We start from the raw sequence: 18,280 nt of genomic DNA, 5'->3' as shown, positions 1-18,280 counted from the left end.
CATCTATCAGGGCCAAGCAGGGTGGAAATCATCCATTTCTAGTCTTCAGCCAGTAAATCAGTGCACCATTACAGTAGACTCCATCCTTCATCTGCACATGCAAACTAGTGCTGAGATGTAAATCAATTGTGTCAAGCAGAATCTGACTTTAACTACATAGCTTAATGAGCCTCGTTCTCTTTGTTGTGTTTGTTTCTATGTATCCTGCCTGTTCTCCCTCTACTCCTGTTGAAGCAGGCATTGTTTTTGGTGCTCTGCAGGTGATTCCAGTATTTGAGTATTTCATTAGGATGAAAGCCATGTGATGTAATAAGGTGGGAGTACTTGCAGCTGGAATAAGACACCCGCCAGTGGTTGAATAGGAATGCATTGGATGGAGGAGCCGGCTCTATACCAAGCTTGGCCAGGCATATTCCCACATAAACATCCTCCAAATGAAGGCGAGGGATACTGAGCGATTTTCGATAGATATTTGTCGCCAAGTCTCCTGAGAAGACGTAACCAGTCCCAGAACAGAAGGTGGGGTACCTTTCACCTGGATACAGTTCAGGAGGCATGTACCACTTGCTGTTTTTATTTCTATTTGGTGAAAAGTTTCTCATGTTATTGCCCGTGAAAAAGTTTGTTTTAGGCTTCATTTCTGGCCGGAGTAGCTTGTAAATGAGGTACTCCGTGTTGACAAACATGTCGCTGTCCGTCTTCATGACATAGCTGGCTTGTGGGCAGTATATTGCCACCCAGTTCAATCCCATCAAAGTCTTAATGGTCAGGTTGTTGTAGGTATCTCTGAAGTCCTGCTGGATGATATCGTGATACCTGTGACTCTCTGCTTCAAGCATCTTCTGCTGTAATAGTCCCAGCTCTCCGTTATTTCTTCCCAGCAGAAAAAGGCGAATTAATCCCAGAGTTGGAGCCACGCTCTCATTGGCCCATGTTTGTCGAATGGCATTTCTTGCCTCCACCTGCCGAGCCTCAGTGGTTATTAACAACACAAGAAATGGTGAAGATCTGCTCTCTGTACATTTGTCTGGCTCGTTGATGAAATAAGTGTAAGGCCCAGGGGTAATATTGCCTCTGTGTTCTCCCTCTTCACTGACCGACAAAGTGTTCTCAACATTTGGCTCACCTTGAGGTGAGGGGGCAACTTCCTTCTCATGTGTGCTGATGTTTGCAACAGTGGACTGAGGAGAAATGACCAGCCTCCACCCTGACGTTTTGGTGCTAATGTTCAGTTTGGCTTTAGTGGTACCAAGCTCACCACCTTTGTATACCACAGGATGGTGTCTGGACCACGGCATACCTGTGAGCCTAGGCTGAACCAAAAAGAGCAGTACACCCAGAAATGAGAGGAGATAGAAGAGAGTTGCTGTGTACGAACAGCAGTGGCGTCGTTTCCATTGCATGGTTACAGCAGGAATGTTCTTCTCAAGACAGGTGTCAAACTTTTCCGATGATCTCTAGCAGCTTCTCAACCGGCCTTAGCTCCTGGAGTGAAGTGTATTTGGTGGGATGTCAGCTCTAATGTTTTATCTCTTGTCATTGCCTATGAAATGGGGGAGAAGATATTTGAGCCATTAGATTAACAGGAATGCCACATTAAAACTGATATAAGCTATATTTTTGTACTGACAACTCATAATAACACTTTTCTAAGTGAAACACAACTTTGTATGACTAACTCCCATCAAACAATGGTTCTTAACTTCATGGTTCTCTAATCATTTTTCAGCCGTTTCTGTTCAATGGTATTAACTACATTAGAAGAAGTGCACCATTCTAGCTTATACTTTTTACTGTCTACTCTTCTTGATGTTATTTAGGCATCTTCATGAATGCTGAACGCTGATCACAGTGTAATTGTCAGTTATCTGTTTTAAAGAATCATTTTGTTTTTCTGGACTCTACAGGAAATGAAGGGTGTGACTTTTACAAGAGAAACGCTAGTTTCTATTACTGTTTACGTATGCAGGAGAGCTAACAGCACCCACAAAATGAACATGACATTTCTATTCCGTCAGTATTGATCTTGTTAAGGAAGGGTTATTGAGAGAGGAGCCTGTTTGCAGGCTGTGAGTGCCCTGAAGTGAAGTGTGTTCTGTCAGATTTGAACTGAAATACACACTTCGCTTTTCAAAGGACCCCAACAAGACAAAGAGTGGTTTGTGAGGACTGAAGAGACTTCTGCTTGCTCTCTTGCATATATAAATAGAAACTAGTGTCTAGCTTATCAGGGAAAACATTCACATCCGACACAGGAAATAACACTGAAATGTGTTGCGTGTGAAAAGATGTGTTTCATGCATCAACTCACCCTTTATTCTCTGCACTTTTTATTTCTAGCATCCATTGTTCCAGTATGAGATGATTTAATGTCCTCACGCACTGATCGCCCTTTTGGTCACTGATCCATCTGTGCTTTTGGCGAAATCACAATCAGTTGGAGCTTGACTCTTTAGTTCCTTGTTTATTTCCTTAGTGATATGTCACAAATTGTCCTCTTCTGTCCACTCAAGCGTTCATAGTGCTGTTCTTTAGAAAAAGAAAAAGGTTTTGCTTCTGGGCACTGGTAGCTAGCCACCACATGCATGCACAAGTGTGATTTGCATACGTGCATGGGCAGAACATGTGTCTGAAATCCAGTATTACAGCCTCTCCATCTGTTTTGGCGCATTGTCCCTAGAGGCTCGATGCTAACGGTGCTGCACTGCTGATTCTGCCTTTGGTCAAACAGTATTGACAGTTAGCTGCAGCCTCTGGTCCTTCCGCTGTCCTCGTGTGTCGTATTGTGTAAATCAAAACAGCAGTGGATAGGTAGGAATCCTTTCAGGATGATGGTTTTGCCTCACACGTCAACATTGGTCCATCTTCTCCTTTATTCCATACAGATCCTTGTTTCCTCTCACCCTTCCTCTCTAATTCACACGCTCTCGTGTTAACATCCCTCCCCCCACGTGCTTCTGTCCCTTTTTTGTTCCGTCTCTCCCTTTCTCAACATCCTCATTCAGTAGGCTCTTCCTGTTTTCGCTCTGTGTTGTCTGCGAGCAGACTAGAGGAGTGAAAGCTGCGGGGGAGGAGGAAGATGAACGAGAGAAAGCACAGTGAGCTCTGCGTTGCTTCTGAAAGGCAGCGCTAGGCTTGGTGGCGGTACGCTCATCCACCACGTCATGCCGTCTTTTAGGCTGTTGCTGCCTGCTCTGTTAAAGGGGAGGGGGTGCTGGGCTGCTGACCCATTTGTATTCACGCCCACTCTCCAGAAAGAGGAATAAACCATTATCTCAGTTGTGAAAGAGAGGGATGAGAAAATTATGTCAATACTTCTGCAAACCATCAAGGTTAACAGATTGACGTGAGGTTACATCTCCTTTCTTAGAACACAGTAAAACCCCTGTTTACTGTTTCATGCACCTCCTGACAGTGTCCTATGCTGGATGATTTTGTTGATCCAAACAGAGACAATTAAAACAATGATCTGTCTACGCTCACTCAGCCATGGTGGTCTGCCGTCTCGATTTCCATATACGGGCATTGTCATTTTAATTCTACTACAATATGACTGGGAGCCATTGTTTTTTGTTTTTTTAAAGGAGGTTAGGGATAGAGGGGATCTTGATTTTCTTTGCATGCATACTCATGGGCAGTTATGATCTCCCTTTTGTTCGGCCTGCACAACATTACATACCCTCATTTGTATCTTATTAGATAATAATGCAGGAAAGTTCCAGGAACAAAATAACCTAATACTGTGTTTGTGCTTAATCTTAATCTCTATATGAATTGACAGTCAGTGGCTGTTTTATTTACCGCCTACTACATTCTACTATCAAAAGCAGTATGTATTGCATACTGCGTTCAACAGTAGTATTCATTTTGATTTTCATGATTGTGAGAAGCAAAAATGATAATTGGTGATATCTTGTTTGGTTTGGTCTGTTTGTGATTATTTCCCCTGTTACGATGGCTGCGGCTGTCTGACCCGCTGTTTGGCATTGTGTGAAACAGTACGCGAAAAGACTGGTCTGATACATACTTACTGCATTTTGACCAAATCAGTAGTACATACTGCTAGTTTAGTTGGTGGGTTCGAAAACCACCTGTGTCTTTCATTCATCCAAAATCTAAACATTTAGACTCCTAGCAGACATACTGATATGACAATCTGACTAGATTCCACAGTACCTGGCTACTGGAAAAGCAATGAGATATGAACTACAATAGTGGTCAGTTTTTTAATATCAAAACTAGCAGGTATGTCATTTTTCAGTGCTTGTGTTGTGTGACAGTTTTGCTAATAATCCCACTGTTCTTATTGTAAAAGATGTTTAAGTTCAAATAGTAAGGCTGCTTTATATGGATGAAAAAGGTTTTGCATCCAACTTCAAACTCCCTCAAACACAATTTTAGAGCTGTAATATGAAGCAAAGCCTATCTTTGTGCAAAGTGCACTATCACCAGAGAGGAGCTGCTGCTGAGCTGCAGACAAGCAGTTTATCTGTAATTGACAGGGATCCTGCGGAGCTGCTGATAGGCCTGGCCCTCCAGCTAGAGGGGCGGATGAAGGGAAAATTTTAATGGTTCTCATCAGGAAACCTTGGGGGCTTTCTAATGGTATAGGCTGGTTGTTTTATAATACCGTAATGTTGTTGTTGTTGTTGCTGTGCAATTTCCAACAATGTGCAGATGTTATCCTCTAAGGTTTGCAAAGTGCTTTTGAAAGCAGAACTGCTTGGATTGGCAGGGAGTTCAGTCCTTGCATTTGTGAGCAGCATTCGGGCCAGGGCTGCGACCTACTTCAGGAGAATTTGATGCGGGAAAATATTCACTCAATGGTTATTGTTTTAATTGAAAAGGCGTTCCCTGAATATTTCACTCAGCACCCCAACAAGAGCTACACACCTGTCCCTCACATGTGAAACAGTTTGAAGCTTGATGTGTTGATGTTTTTCAGGGGTAAACTAAAGAGAGACATTAATATAGATCATCATGTATTCTGGTTATGATAACAACACAAGGGCAATACATGAGCCTGTTATAATCTCAGAGTATATCCACAGCATACACATTGTCTTCCAGTTAACTGTGCATTACACACACACACTCAATCATCTCAAATATTATATGTGCACGGTCAGTCACACACTTGCTTCTCTACAGGAAATAGGAGGAGCTATGTGCAGCTATCAGCATGGATCATTTTCTTTTAAGATGTTTTAAAAGTAACTTCTCCCTTATTCCCTCAACTCTTCCCTGAATATACTTTTCAGTCAAACTTAACATGCCTTAACAGGACCCCTTTTGTTGCTGGAATATTATTTAAAAACAGAGTTAGTTTTAGAAAATGTAATTTTTTGTGGTTTTTGTTGTTGTTTTTTGCAGGAAGGAGCGTCTGCTCGGAAGGCCCAGACCCCCGTTCTGCCGCCAGTACCGCGTCCAGGTTAGTGTTCAATTCAAAATGTCAGCATGTACATGTCTATTATCAAGTGTTTGAATAGGTTGAATAAGATCTGTGTCAAACCTCAATGTCAGGGCGCTTTTGACCAGCGCTTACCTCTGCTTACAAAAGTTGTCTTAAAAACATTGGTAAGGTATTGTGTCCTGGCATTAGCAGGAGACTCGAGACTTTAAAATTATACCCTCGGGAAAAAAAATATGAATGAGTCAATGAAAAGGGAGTCTGGTTGCACGAGATGAACCACACAAGGAAAAGGATTAGTTTCTAGTTCTGATTGGTCAACAAGGGAGAAGTGACATTGACCAGCGGGATGGTGTTCCAGAAGTAAAACTATTTCAAGCTGAGACGCTGTGAGCTGCATTGGTTTTGTGTAGAAAGAAAGCCATTAGTAGATGCAGGCCCTTGTGCTCATTGGTTTTACTTTACACTATATTTGGAATTAGCATATTCTTTATGCCCTGTTGGTTCAATAAGAACTCAGACTGATTAAAGGCTGATGTGGCAGAGGTGAGCTATCAGACACAACATCTGAGTTTTATCCCAGCTAGAGTTACACATGGATGGATGACTTCAGTCCCACACAGGGAAAAGTGGTGAGAATTCCTCTGATGAACAGTAACTGCAGTATATTCTCAGGGAACAGAGAAGCTCTTCTTCTTTTCAGCCTGAGGTCTTCCATTTTATCCCCCAATTTTCCGAGACTTAAGAATTGTTCAATAGGTTTTCTCTTGCCCCATTTTTTCCCTTTTCAATGACTCTTAAGTTGTTCAGCAAACTAGTAAAAGTCAATCACTTAACTCTTTACAGTCATTATCCTCTGAATGCTCGGCCTGACTGACATGGGGGTGCTGTCCTGTCAGTGGGTGGAACGTTTCTCTCTCAGCGCTGCCTGTCGAATGTTAATGTTGCAAAGCTGTCTGCATTTGTCAGTCATTTTGATCTCACACCTTTAGCTCAATCTCACTCTCTGACCAACTAGAATACTTTGTGGATGAGAATGTTGTGACATAAAAATCCAGAGACCAGATCTATACGAATCATTTTGCAATTGACGCACAACTGGACTTAGACACGCATCTTATTTACACGTCCGTTTAATAGAAAATATGTAAAAGATGTGTGAATGAAAGGGGCTTCTGTTTTTATGAAAAGAATCGCATGTCCGTCTCACTCTCAGCACATACTGACCCGAGATGCTCTCATGCAGCTTTGATATGGAGGAAACAAAACAGCCTGTGTGTGTTTTTGTGGGATGAATGAACTGTCTGGTCGACTGTGAATCTTTAGATGTTATTTAAATAATTCAAGCTTTTTGCATCAACCATCTACAGTGAATAATTTCTAAGCAGTCACTTAGTTTTACCTTCAGACAAAGAATTCATTTTGTGTCAGAGTTATGGCATTTTAGGAGTAATTAAAGCTCTTTTTATTAGAGCTGGGAATCTTTGGGTGTCTCACAACTCAAGATTCTTGGGGTCACGATTCACTTGAGAATCTATTTTTGATTCTAGACGATTCTTTATTCACGAATCACGATTCAAAGTCTGTTTTTGAATTAGTTCATACTTCAGGATCTCCTCCAGTCATCTGTGAGACTGGCTGAATGTCTTGTTGCTCTATTTGGCATTCTACTGAGTTAAAGAAAGTTGAAATCAATTTTTGGAAGTTATGAATCCATTTCAAATCTCACAAGATAAGAGGCGCAAAGATCAGATCCAGCCGGGTGGCACAACACTGAGTGTCACTGTCCCGTATCGAATCATCGACCAGCCTCTTAAACTGGCTCCACAGGACTGGTGAGCATATTTCAAGCATAGTTTACTAGTGCCAGCAGGGCTCACGCGAAGTAAATATTTTTACTTCAGGGTGTGCCGTAAAATATTCTATGGTTATTAGGGCGCGGTCACACTGGCCATCTGTACCGTGCCCAAGCACGCTTCAACGCTAAAGTCCAGTTTGTTTGACCAGTGTGACCGCTCCGTGTCATGCTCAGGCACGGTACACTTCCTTGGCTTTGGCACACTTCAGAGAGGTGTGCTTCGGCACGGTACACTTCATGCACGAGCACAAGCACGCGGGTAAACAGCGCTAAAAGATGTGTGAATGAAAGGGGCTTCTGTTTTTATGAAAAGAATAGCATGTCCGTCTCACTCTCAGCACATACTGACCCGAGATGCTCTCATGCAGCTTTGATATGGAGGAAACAAAACAGCCTGCGTGTGTTTTTGTGGGATGAATGAACTGTCTGGTCGACTGTGAATCTTTAGATGTTATTTAAATAATTCAAGCTTTTTGCATCAACCATCTACAGTGAATAATTTCTAAGCAGTCACTTAGTTTTACCTTCAGACAAAGAATTCATTTTGTGTCAGAGTTATGGCATTTTAGGAGTAATTAAAGCTCTTTTTATTAGAGCTGGGAATCTTTGGGTGTCTCACAACTCAAGATTCTTGGGGTCACGATTCACTTGAGAATCTATTTTTGATTCTAGACGATTCTTTATTCACGAATCACGATTCAAAGTCTGTTTTTGAATTAGTTCATACTTCAGGATCTCCTCCAGTCATCTGTGAGACTGGCTGAATGTCTTGTTGCTCTATTTGGCATTCTACTGAGTTAAAGAAAGTTGGAATCGATTTTTGGAAGTTATGAATCTATTTCAAATCTCACAAGATAATTTACATGAATCGATTTTTTTTCCCCCAGCTCTGCTCTTTATCCCTATACAGTTTAAAAATAATTTTGCCCCATAAACATCAAGTATAAATAATTACAGTTCTAAATTAAAGTCATAATAACTATATATATTTAGCCTGCTCTGTGTAGAATGAATGTAAGCAACCTCTGTGTAAATGTGTCTCGTCTTTTTTTCCTCACAGTATCACAAGCCAGACCTCCACCAAATCAGAAAAAAGGTAAACCTTCCACTCAGCCTTGGTTTTTGGCAATCATAATATCAACAATATATAACCCAATAGAACGTTGTCTTCTCACTAACCTGCCTTTATTTGACTGTCGATCTACCGCATGTTTTTAAGACCTCTTATTACAACATTCTTTTTAGGTTCACGGACGCCAATCGTCATCATCCCCGCCGCCACCACCTCACTTATTACTATGCTCAATGCCAAGGATCTTCTGCAGGATCTGAAGTACGTTAACGTGCCTGTTGAAATGTTTGAATGATTGTTTTTGATCTATTTTTCTGTTACTATTTAAAGAACCACGGGTAGAGAGTCTTATTTGACTATTTGTACCATTAATGACACAGTCAACTTATTATTTTCACACTAGTTCAGTCACTAAAAGTCAAAGTTTTCTCGTGAGTAGAAAAATCAAAAGGGTGAATATTGAATTACAGGGTTAGCATCAAGAGTGAACCACACTAGTGCTTTCAATGGGGAAGGATAATCTAAGAGTCAATCTACAATAATAGGAACATAAAAAAATGATAGCCTGCCTGATAAAATGATCCACCGACTTAGATGAGTTTTCAAATTGACCAAGTTGTTGGTTTCCTTCCCATGAACTCAGTGCACATCATGACTAGATACACTCAGTTGCACATTTAGCAGCCCAGAAAGAAAAGATAGGAAACTTTAAAAGCTTTTTTTTTTTTTTTTGCAAGCTGTGACTTTAAAAGGGGGGAAAGAAACACAGAAGATCTACTGTATAATAGAGCATCTTTCTCTGAAACATTTCAACAGGTTAACACTCCTTAAATCACCTTTAAACCAATCAGAAGCACTAAAGAACAAAAGCTCAAACTCTATTGTACATTGAAAAAATACTGAACTGAATGTCTTATTTTCTGAAGGCTAATGAGGAGGGAGTTGAGTGAACTCTTGGTGAAATGTAATGAGACTCTTCATGTGTACATCTGTGCTGGATTGAGTTTATAAACTGAGAGACAGTAGAAAACTAAAGACAGAAAAAGCTCTAAACTTCAGGTGTATTATGATGGGTATCATCTATTTAAAGTGTCATCTCTGTGTGGACCTACCAGGTTTGTTACTCCAGAGGAGAAGAAGAAGCAAGGTATTCAGCGGGACAATGAAGTTCTGCTTCAGAGGCGCAAAGATCAGATCCAGCCGGGTGGCACAACACTGAGTGTCACTGTCCCGTATCGAATCATCGACCAGCCTCTTAAACTGGCTCCACAGGACTGGTGAGCATATTTCAAGCATAGTTTACCAGTGCAATACATTTTTTTACTTCAGGGTGTGCCGTAAAATATTCTATGGTTGTTAGAAAACAACGCTGACAGCCTTCATTATGGAGAAATCCAGAGATAAATCCAATTTATTTATTTATTTATTGCTGTGTCTGATTAAAATGGCTTAAAATAAGCAAGTAGCTGTCATGTTCTGTGTTTTTCTCTGATATGCAGACGCGGACTCGACTGCGCCTCTCTCTCTCTCTCTCTCTCTCTCTCTCTCTCTCTCTCTCTCTCTCTCTCTCTCTCTCTCTCTCTCTCTCGTCCGCCTGTTTGTAAACTGAGCACGCATCATAATAACATAAAGCGTGCATGTGTTGTATTATGACGTTATGTACAAGAGGTAATCGTGCTTAGGCACGGATAGTCCTGTGTAGTGTGACCGCGGGTCAATCGTGTTTGGGTACAGCACGGTACGGATGGCCAGTGTGACCGCGTCCTTAAACTGATATAAATAGTTAACTAACAAGGTTTAAAGGAAACTTCAGAATATGCTTATCTCTGTGATTCCTTTATACATCAGGGTACCCAAGAGGGTCTTTAAAGTCTCCAAAAGTCTTCAAATGAATATTGTTGAATTAAGACTTAAAAAGTGTTGAATGTGGTTGGATTAGAATTATATTTAGTTTATAAAGGTTGTTATTTTCTTGTTGTCTTGCATAGGTCTACATACTGTAACATAATAAGAAGTGTTATGTGTTTGTGTATTAGCATTACATGATGCTCATGATGGTGGCCAATGATATCAGGGTTTTTCCTGCATAGAGAATTCTTTGGCGCCCCCCAAAGAGGTTTTACCCAGCGCCAAAGGAAAATCACGAGCGCCAAAAGAAAAAAAAGACGATTCAAATTGCAAATCAAATCCTCTCTGAATGTATGTTAAAAATATCAATACATCAAACGACTGATGAACAAGCAGAACATAAACTTAAATATGACGTCTCTGACTTCTAGCAGTCATCTCCCCTCTCATCCATTTACACATGCGGCTCGCACTGGATAGCCAGCTGATTGACTGTTCGTTTCTTTTGACTGGTTCATGACGCTCCGCTGACACCCACAAGCGCTAAATGAGGGTTGATTTTCCGTTTGGCGAGTTAATTTCAAAGAGTAATGCTCTTTATGGCGGTAAATATTTATCCCAACAGTCATGTTAAATCTATACTAAACCACGTATGATGTAGCTGCGGCTACTTGTCCCTGCTCCTCTGCTGTCTGCAGACGGGTCATCGGGGGGGGGCATGCCGAGACGAGACACACCAACATACAAATATTTTTATTATTTCTCAATTTCCTGATCTGATCAAATGATCCAAACTATCTGTGACTTAAATCTGTGATTATTTGACATAATACCTTAACTCAAATAAATGTACTTAAACAAATGTGTATGTAAAATGAAAACACAATTTAAAGGAAAAGAGCAGCCATCATAGGAAGAGGGTGAAATGAACTGGCAGGATGTGACCTCCCCTCTCCCAATCTCATTATACCCCTCTCCCTCAAAATCCCTCTCCTCCCCTGTTTCACTGTTGCAACAAAAAAAAATCTTTACCAGATTTAATTGGGGTTTCAGTAACTTAAGCATAATGATAATATTATTTATAAAATGGTCAGAAATAACAGGAAATGCACAGATTTCTGTCAAATAAGATAATATAGACTCGTAGACTATACTGTAATACGCGGGTCGAACGTTTACTACAGCGCGTATAGTCATCCCCCAAAGGCCCATTCTGAGCCAGGAAAAACCCTGGATATGCAGGTAAAATCAACTTTACAGGAATGGAATTCAGACAGGCTGGTTTTCAAAAAAGGGACAGTTTTCTCAGCCTTCAGGGTGAAAGAGTGTCACTTCATTTCATACTGTAAGAAAATGACACTGACTCCTAACTGGAAGAGATGTATTTTTCTCTGCGAGTCTGCTCTTTTTTATATTTGAACAATGAATGGTTGCTACGTCTGCTTCCGATGGCTCCCTCCTTGTATGTAGGAAGAGTTGTCTGCTTGTGTAGGTTTTATTCTTCAGCGGTTCTTCTTTGTGGATGTACCAACGCTACCACTCATTGTGTACGGGCGTGTCCAGAGGGGTGGCATGGCAGCCCCTTGAAATCTGATTGGCCACTCCAGGTGCCATCTCAAGAATCCTAAACTGTGATTGGCTATTTGCCCTGTCAGAGATGTGACTATTGTAACAAATATTATATGTATTTATCTCCAAATATTAATGTAGCACATTCTCGTTAGTTTATACTTTAAATTGTAGATAAATACTCGTCTATTTCATCTAAGATCAGTGATTAAGACAGTGATGCACACTGTCTTACTGAACTTACTGGCAATGTGAGAGGACCAAAACATTTCAATTAATGTATTTTTTCAAGTAAGACGTTTTAAGACCTTTCTTTAGTGTTGTAACTTGTGTCTTTATTTATTTGTGTGTTTGTGCCACCCCTGCATAAGTCAGTCCCCCAGTTGGGCCACCCCCCCCCCTTTCTCCCCCCCCAGGGCTAAAGTAGAACAGAAACACAAGAACTCGAAGTCTACATGTTTTTAAATGAATGCATCACTGCGTGAAAATGTTCTTGATGAACATAAAAAGAGGACACATAACTAACTCCTAATTTCAAAGTGGTGAGGAAAACCTTCAAATTGTGCATGAATATTGATCGAATATTGAGGGAAAGACATTTCTGTTGCTAAAGATGTTCGATCAATCAATCAAACTTAATTTATATAGCACCTTTCAGACAAATTAAATTGCAGTTCAAAGTGCTTTACAAGAGTGCAGAAAAGTTGTTGACAAAAAGTAGTTTATAAAATCATTGAGAGAATAATGCACACCAATAAGAATTTAAAAAATATGTATAAAAAGAAAAGAAAATACGACACATAAAAGCAACAAGATATTAAAATAAATACATAAGAGGAAAATATTTAAAATTGTGGTAGGATAAAAAAGACAATACAGTAATGTAAAGATTTGAATTAATATAAAACACTATATAAAAGCCAGACTGAATAAATTAGTTTTAAGATTGCGTTTAAAAATCTCGATATTCTGGGCTCCTCTCAGACCCTCAGGAAGGTTGTTCCACAGTCTCGGAGCGTAACAGCTGAAAGCAGCATCACCAAAGGTTTTTGTCCTGCTCTGTGGAACAACTAAGAGAGAGGAACTGGAGGATCTGAGGGGCCGTACTGGTTCATAAACTAAAATCATATCTGATAGGTAGTCTGGTGCAAGGCCATGTAATGCTTTATAAACTAATAAAAGAATTTTAAAATCAACACGAAAACTAACAGGCAGCGAGTGTAAAGATTTTAAAGCAGGTGTGATGTGTGCTCTCCTTCTGGTCTTTGTCAGTACTCGTGTGGCAAAGTTTTGTAGTAGCTGTAGCCGATTTATTGTGTTTTTAGGAAGACCAGAAAGGAGAGCGTTACAATAGCCCAGCCTGCTGGTAATAAAAGCATGCATTAGTCTCTCTGTTTGGCTCAGAGAGAGAAATGTTCTGGGTGAGACCTCCTACAAAGATGTTTTTCATATAGATTAAACTTGTCAGCACAGTCTTTGTGCATTTAAAAACATTATACAGGGAAATAGTTTTGGTTGAAGTGGTCAGTAACTTACAAATTTGTCTAAAGATCAGTATGAAAAAAATCATGATTTTGCCCAAAAAAAAAATCGTGATATGATATTTTTCCCATATCGGCCACCTCGAGGAACACGTACAAACACTCTGTCATTCCTCACTCCATATCAGTGCTAAACAACCAGCAGAGCGGAGGCAGGCCACCCCCCTAATTTTCAATCTTTACCTGACCTGGGCTGCACATGGAATGTTCATAGACAATCTCCTTCCATTATTTATATATTTGTGTCACTCCTGCACTGTGATTACCAAAGCGCAGAGTATCTGAAGACATAATAAGCTATGTACAAGCAGAAGGAATTGAATATATGAACATTATTAACAAAGACAGAGGTGCATCATGAAGCTCTGAATGTCATCTTATGTCACTTTGGAAGTTTTCTCACAAACTCACAATTCTGTATTTTGTAATCTGCTGAGATCTAAAACTTGTTTTTTTCTTTTCTCAACAACATGTAAATGTTTTGTGCTACAGGGATCGAGTGGTGGCCGTGTTTGTGCAGGGTCCTGCCTGGCAGTTTAAAGGCTGGCCGTGGCTGCTGCCTGATGGATCTCCTGTCGACATTTTCGCCAAAAGTGAGTCAAACAGAATGTTGTTTTTTATAAATGCCATTTTTGAAGCCAGACATCAGCTTGTGTTTGCAAAGAATGACAACATGGCTGCAATAATGTGTGATGAAGTGTCAGAAGTTACAATCACTCCTGTGTGTAAAGGCTTCATTTCCAACTCATCTCAAAAACAGACCTTCACAGACATGCCCTCAACCAGCATTCATCTGTTTAAATGTTTGTGTGCCTGTTTCCCCTCCAGTCCGAGCCTTTCATCTGAAGTACGATGAGGCCAAGATTGACCCAAACGTGCAGAAGTGGGATGTAACTGTGCTGGAGCTGAGCCGCCATCGACGCCATCTGGACCGGCCTGTCTTCCTGCGCTTTTGGGAAACCCTGGACAGGTCTGCCTTTACTCTTGTGCATGTTAACGTACATATTACATGTTTAGTCTACTCTGATGCTGTTTCTTGTCATATTAAAGTTAGTAATCATCAATTTGCTCTAACTTACCTTTCTGCCTCCTCTTTCTCGTTGATCAGATACATGGTCAAACACAAATCTCACCTCAGGTTCTGAGCCCAGTCCATAGCATCCATCCCCCAAAAATCCTACAACTAAATTCAGCAACCTTCCAACTCTCCTGGGTCCTCGTCCTGCCAAGGTAGCTCCTCTCATAAGAGCGGCCATCGCAGTTTCCAACATTTTAACAGGAGGAAGAGAACAGATGATCCTGCAGACTTCCTCACTTCCTCTGGAACTCCTATGGGGGTGGTTGTGGAAATGTTGCTCTGGACAGTGAAGAGGACATTTTTGTTTTTGTTGTAATTGTTTTCTAATGATTTCATGTAGTTATACAAAAATACCAAAATGTTTTCTATAAAAACATAATGTGGAAAAAATTTAGCTGATTTAAGGCAACATAAAAGGGTATTGGGATGAGGAGGGTTGCGTTTTTTGTCCAGTTATTGTCAGTGAATTTAACTCTGTGTAGATTGAGAGGAAACAGCAAAATGACTCTCAGTACAGACACACGATTTCATTTACACTTATTTTCTGTTGTTGGGGTGTTTGTGGTCTGAATGTACATAAATGTATGTTAATACTACAGAAAAAGTACTCGGTATGACGATCACAGTCAGGCAGTCTGTTCCTAGCTCAGTTTCTGACGGATCAGCACATCTCATGGTCGTTCAATGACCCTGTTAAAGTGTTCTTTTTCTTCTTTGTTGGTGTTGTGCTAGAGGAGACAACAGATGGAAGGTTTTTCTTTAAGGCATTATATGGAAATAGACAATAAAGCCTCAAAGAAACAAATATTCATGTGTTCTTTATTTTAGACTTTTCACTTCACTTCATTAAGCGTTATGTTAATCTGACTCTCCGTCCATCCCATAATAATAAAATCAATATCTGTGAAACACTTGCTAACCAAAATGGTAAGTGATATACATAACTACAAAAATGCAGAGCTGGAGCACACATACAGTTGCAGGAAATTGGAATTTCCTAGTTTTCTGATTAAATTGGTCATAAAATGTGTTCTGATCTTCATCTAAGTCTCAACAATAGACAAACACATAAGAGAAAAAAAGGCACAGCACACCAACATCAAAACCTCATCCCAACTGGGTTGTCTGGTGGAGGGGGCATCATGGTTTGGGGCTGCTTTGCTGCATCAGGGCCTCGACAGATTGCTATCATCGACGGAAAAATGAATTCCCAAGTTTATCAAGACATTTTGCAGGAAAACTTAAGGCCATCTATCCACTAATTGAAGCTCAACAGAAGATGGGTGATGCAACAGGACAACAACACAAAGCACAGAAGTAAATCAACAACAGAATGTCTTCAACAGAAGAAAATACGCCTTCTGGAGTGGCCCAGTCAGAGTCCTGACCTCAACCCGATAGAGATGCTGTGGCATGACCTCAAGAGAGCAATTCACACCAGACATCCCGAGAATATTGCTGAACTGAAAAAGTTTTGTAAAGAGGAACGGTCCAAAATTCCTCCTGACCGTTGTGCAGGTCTGATCTGCAACTACAGGAAATGTTTGGTTGAGGTTATTGCTGCCAAAAGAGGGTCAACCAGTTATTAAATCCAAGGGTTCACATACTTTTTCCACCCTGCACTGTGAATGTTTACATGTTGTGTTCAATAAAAACATGAAAACATTGTGAATTGTTTGTGTGGTATTAGTTTAAGCAGACTGTGTTTGTCTATTGTTGTGACTTGGATGAAGATCACAACACATTTTATGGCCAATTTATGCAGAAAACTAGGAAATTCCAAAGGGTTCACATACTTTTTCTTGCAACTGTAACTACAGGGCCGACAAACAAAATAAAATGATATCATTTGAAATCTTGCCCTAAATAATAATGCATTTTTTATTTATAAGCGCTTCTTTAAAAACTCAGACACTTTACAATGGTTAAAACAAAGAATAGCACAGAAGGACAGACTAACAGACATCGCAGTATTACAAACAAATCATAAAGATAACAATAATAAAGATAACAACATAAAGGTAAACTACAGAAAACAGAAAATACATCACAATCATACATTAAAAGCTTGTTTAAAGAGGTGAGTTTTGATAAGTGATTTGAAAGTAGGAGGGTCGGTGCAGTGTTGAATGTGTGTGGGGAGTGAGTTCCAGAGGGAGGGGCCAGAGAAGGCTCTGTCCCCCCAGGTTCGGTGCTTGGTTCTAAGAGGGGGAGATAGAAGGTTGGCTTTTGAGGAACGGAGGCTGCATGCAGGAGTGTGAGGGTGAAGGAGAGCCGTGAGGTAGGAGGGGGCCTGGTGGTTAAGGGCTTTATGTGTGAGGAGAAGGATTTTGAATTGGATATGGTAAGGGACAGGGAGCCAGTGGAGATTTTGCAGGACAGGGGTGATGTGTTCGCATATTCGGGTGTGGGTGAGGAGGCGTGCAGCAGAGTTTTGGATGTATTGAAGTTTATTAAGGACTTTGGATGATGTGCCGTAAAGGATGCTGTTGCAATAGTCGAGTCTGGATGTGATGAATGCATGGATTAGTGTTTCAGCAGCAGAAAATGAGAGTAGTGGACGGAGGCGGGCTATATTTTTGAGGTGAAAGAAGGCGGTTCTTGTGAGCTGGGTGAAGTGGTGGTCAAAGGAGAGCTGGCTGTCAAAGATGACTCCAAGATTGCGGATATGAGGGGAGGGGGAGAGAGTGGAGTTGTCTATTGTGAAGGAGAAGTTGTGAATGGAATTGGTGAGGGATTTAGGGCCGATAATTATTATGTCCGATTTTGCGTAGTTAAGAGAGGAAATTGGTGTGCATCCATGTTTTTATTTCATTGAGGCAGTTCGTCAGGGTAGAGCAGGTTTCAGTGGTGATTGAATTGGTGGAGATGTAGAGCTGGATGTCATCGGCATAACAGTGGAAATGGAGACCATGCTGGCGGATAATGTTACCAAGGGGGAGCAAGTATATGACGAACAGGAGGGGACCAAGCACCGAACCCTGGGGGACGCCTTGGGACAAAGGAGCTATGGAGGAGGAGCAGTTATTGATGTTGATAAACTGTTGTCTGTCGGTGAGGTAGGATTTTAACCAGGAAAGAGCAGTGCCAGTGATGTTGAGTGAGTGTTCTAAGCGGGATAAAAGAATACTGTGGCTGATGGTGTCAAAGGCTGCAGTGAGATCGAGGAGGATGAGGATGTTGAGGAGGCCAGAGTCAGAGGAGAGGAGGAGGTCGTTGGTGACTTTGAGGAGAGCTGTTTCTGTGCTAAATGTTTCCAACAAAAACATTGACTGAACCTCAGTCCCTAACTTAAAGCATAAACAGTAGAAAAAGGAGACTAAAAAGCTGTTCACCCTCACTGTTTTACAACTTTCAAAGCTGCAATTTACAAATAACCCAAAATAAAGGTTGAAACACAAAGACTCGCTAAATCTCATATTCATCTAAAGTGTTTTGAGGCGTTGTACAGAAGAAAGTGTGACTGCCAGTTTGACTATGACTCCACTATGGAAACTTAAAAAATAGTCTTTCAAACTGAATTACTGAGAAATGAAGCCAAAGCAGGAGTGCTAAAAACTTCTGTTGCTTGAGTGTCAGCTTAAAGCTGGCTTCAAGAGACATGGAAGTTACACACCCCATTCAAAAACATCTGTTTTGACTGTACAGCTTAAGTTTGCATGTTTACAGCCTGGTACAAATTGTCTTCCTCTGCACCCACTGTACACAAAAAAAGCCAGTCCCACTCTCTCCTCACAATATGGTCACTTCTTGCTCCAGGAGCAACCTAAGAGTGATGTCATGGTGACATACCGTTGTCACCATGGTCCATTTGTTACATACCGTTGAAATGTTAAAATGGTGGACTTTGTTTGTTATTGAAAAATTAACAGTTTATCTATAATCTGACAACATCAGAGAGTAT

The 18,280-nt window shown here is 40.7% G+C and overlaps 2 protein-coding genes across 2 annotated transcripts in view; one reads left to right on the top strand and one right to left on the bottom strand.

Annotated features, from left to right (window-relative positions):
• The window catches only part of cdc73 (cell division cycle 73, Paf1/RNA polymerase II complex component, homolog (S. cerevisiae)), a 32,433-nt gene extending 17,252 nt beyond the window's left edge, over nucleotides 1–15,181 (top strand). The window contains exons 11-17 of the mRNA XM_061044202.1: nucleotides 5,374–5,431; nucleotides 8,329–8,364; nucleotides 8,514–8,601; nucleotides 9,456–9,617; nucleotides 13,791–13,891; nucleotides 14,127–14,268; nucleotides 14,407–15,181. Of these exons, the coding sequence (XP_060900185.1) occupies nucleotides 5,374–5,431; nucleotides 8,329–8,364; nucleotides 8,514–8,601; nucleotides 9,456–9,617; nucleotides 13,791–13,891; nucleotides 14,127–14,268; nucleotides 14,407–14,443 (624 nt within the window). The 3' untranslated portion in view covers nucleotides 14,444–15,181. The remainder of the gene's footprint in view (nucleotides 1–5,373; nucleotides 5,432–8,328; nucleotides 8,365–8,513; nucleotides 8,602–9,455; nucleotides 9,618–13,790; nucleotides 13,892–14,126; nucleotides 14,269–14,406) is intronic.
• Nucleotides 9–1,565, bottom strand: LOC132978854 (beta-1,3-galactosyltransferase 2-like). Its single transcript, XM_061044193.1, has one exon. It carries the CDS (start codon nucleotides 1,401–1,403, stop codon nucleotides 162–164), a length of 1,242 nt encoding a protein of 413 aa, XP_060900176.1. The 5' UTR covers nucleotides 1,404–1,565; the 3' UTR covers nucleotides 9–161.
• Nucleotides 15,182–18,280: the final 3,099 nt, after the last annotated feature.

The sequence above is a fragment of the Labrus mixtus genome, chromosome 8, assembly GCF_963584025.1.
Source record: "Labrus mixtus chromosome 8, fLabMix1.1, whole genome shotgun sequence".
NCBI classification, from domain to species: domain Eukaryota; kingdom Metazoa; phylum Chordata; class Actinopteri; order Labriformes; family Labridae; genus Labrus; species Labrus mixtus.
The sequence above is the reverse complement of the archived record's forward strand: the minus strand, read 5'-3'. Positions and strand labels throughout refer to the sequence as shown.

Bases quoted from the DNA above. Each gene is read 5' to 3' on its own strand.
- LOC132978854 (XM_061044193.1), bottom strand. From the start codon at position 1,403: ATGCAATGGAAACGACGCCACTGCTGTTCGTACACAGCAACTCTCTTC.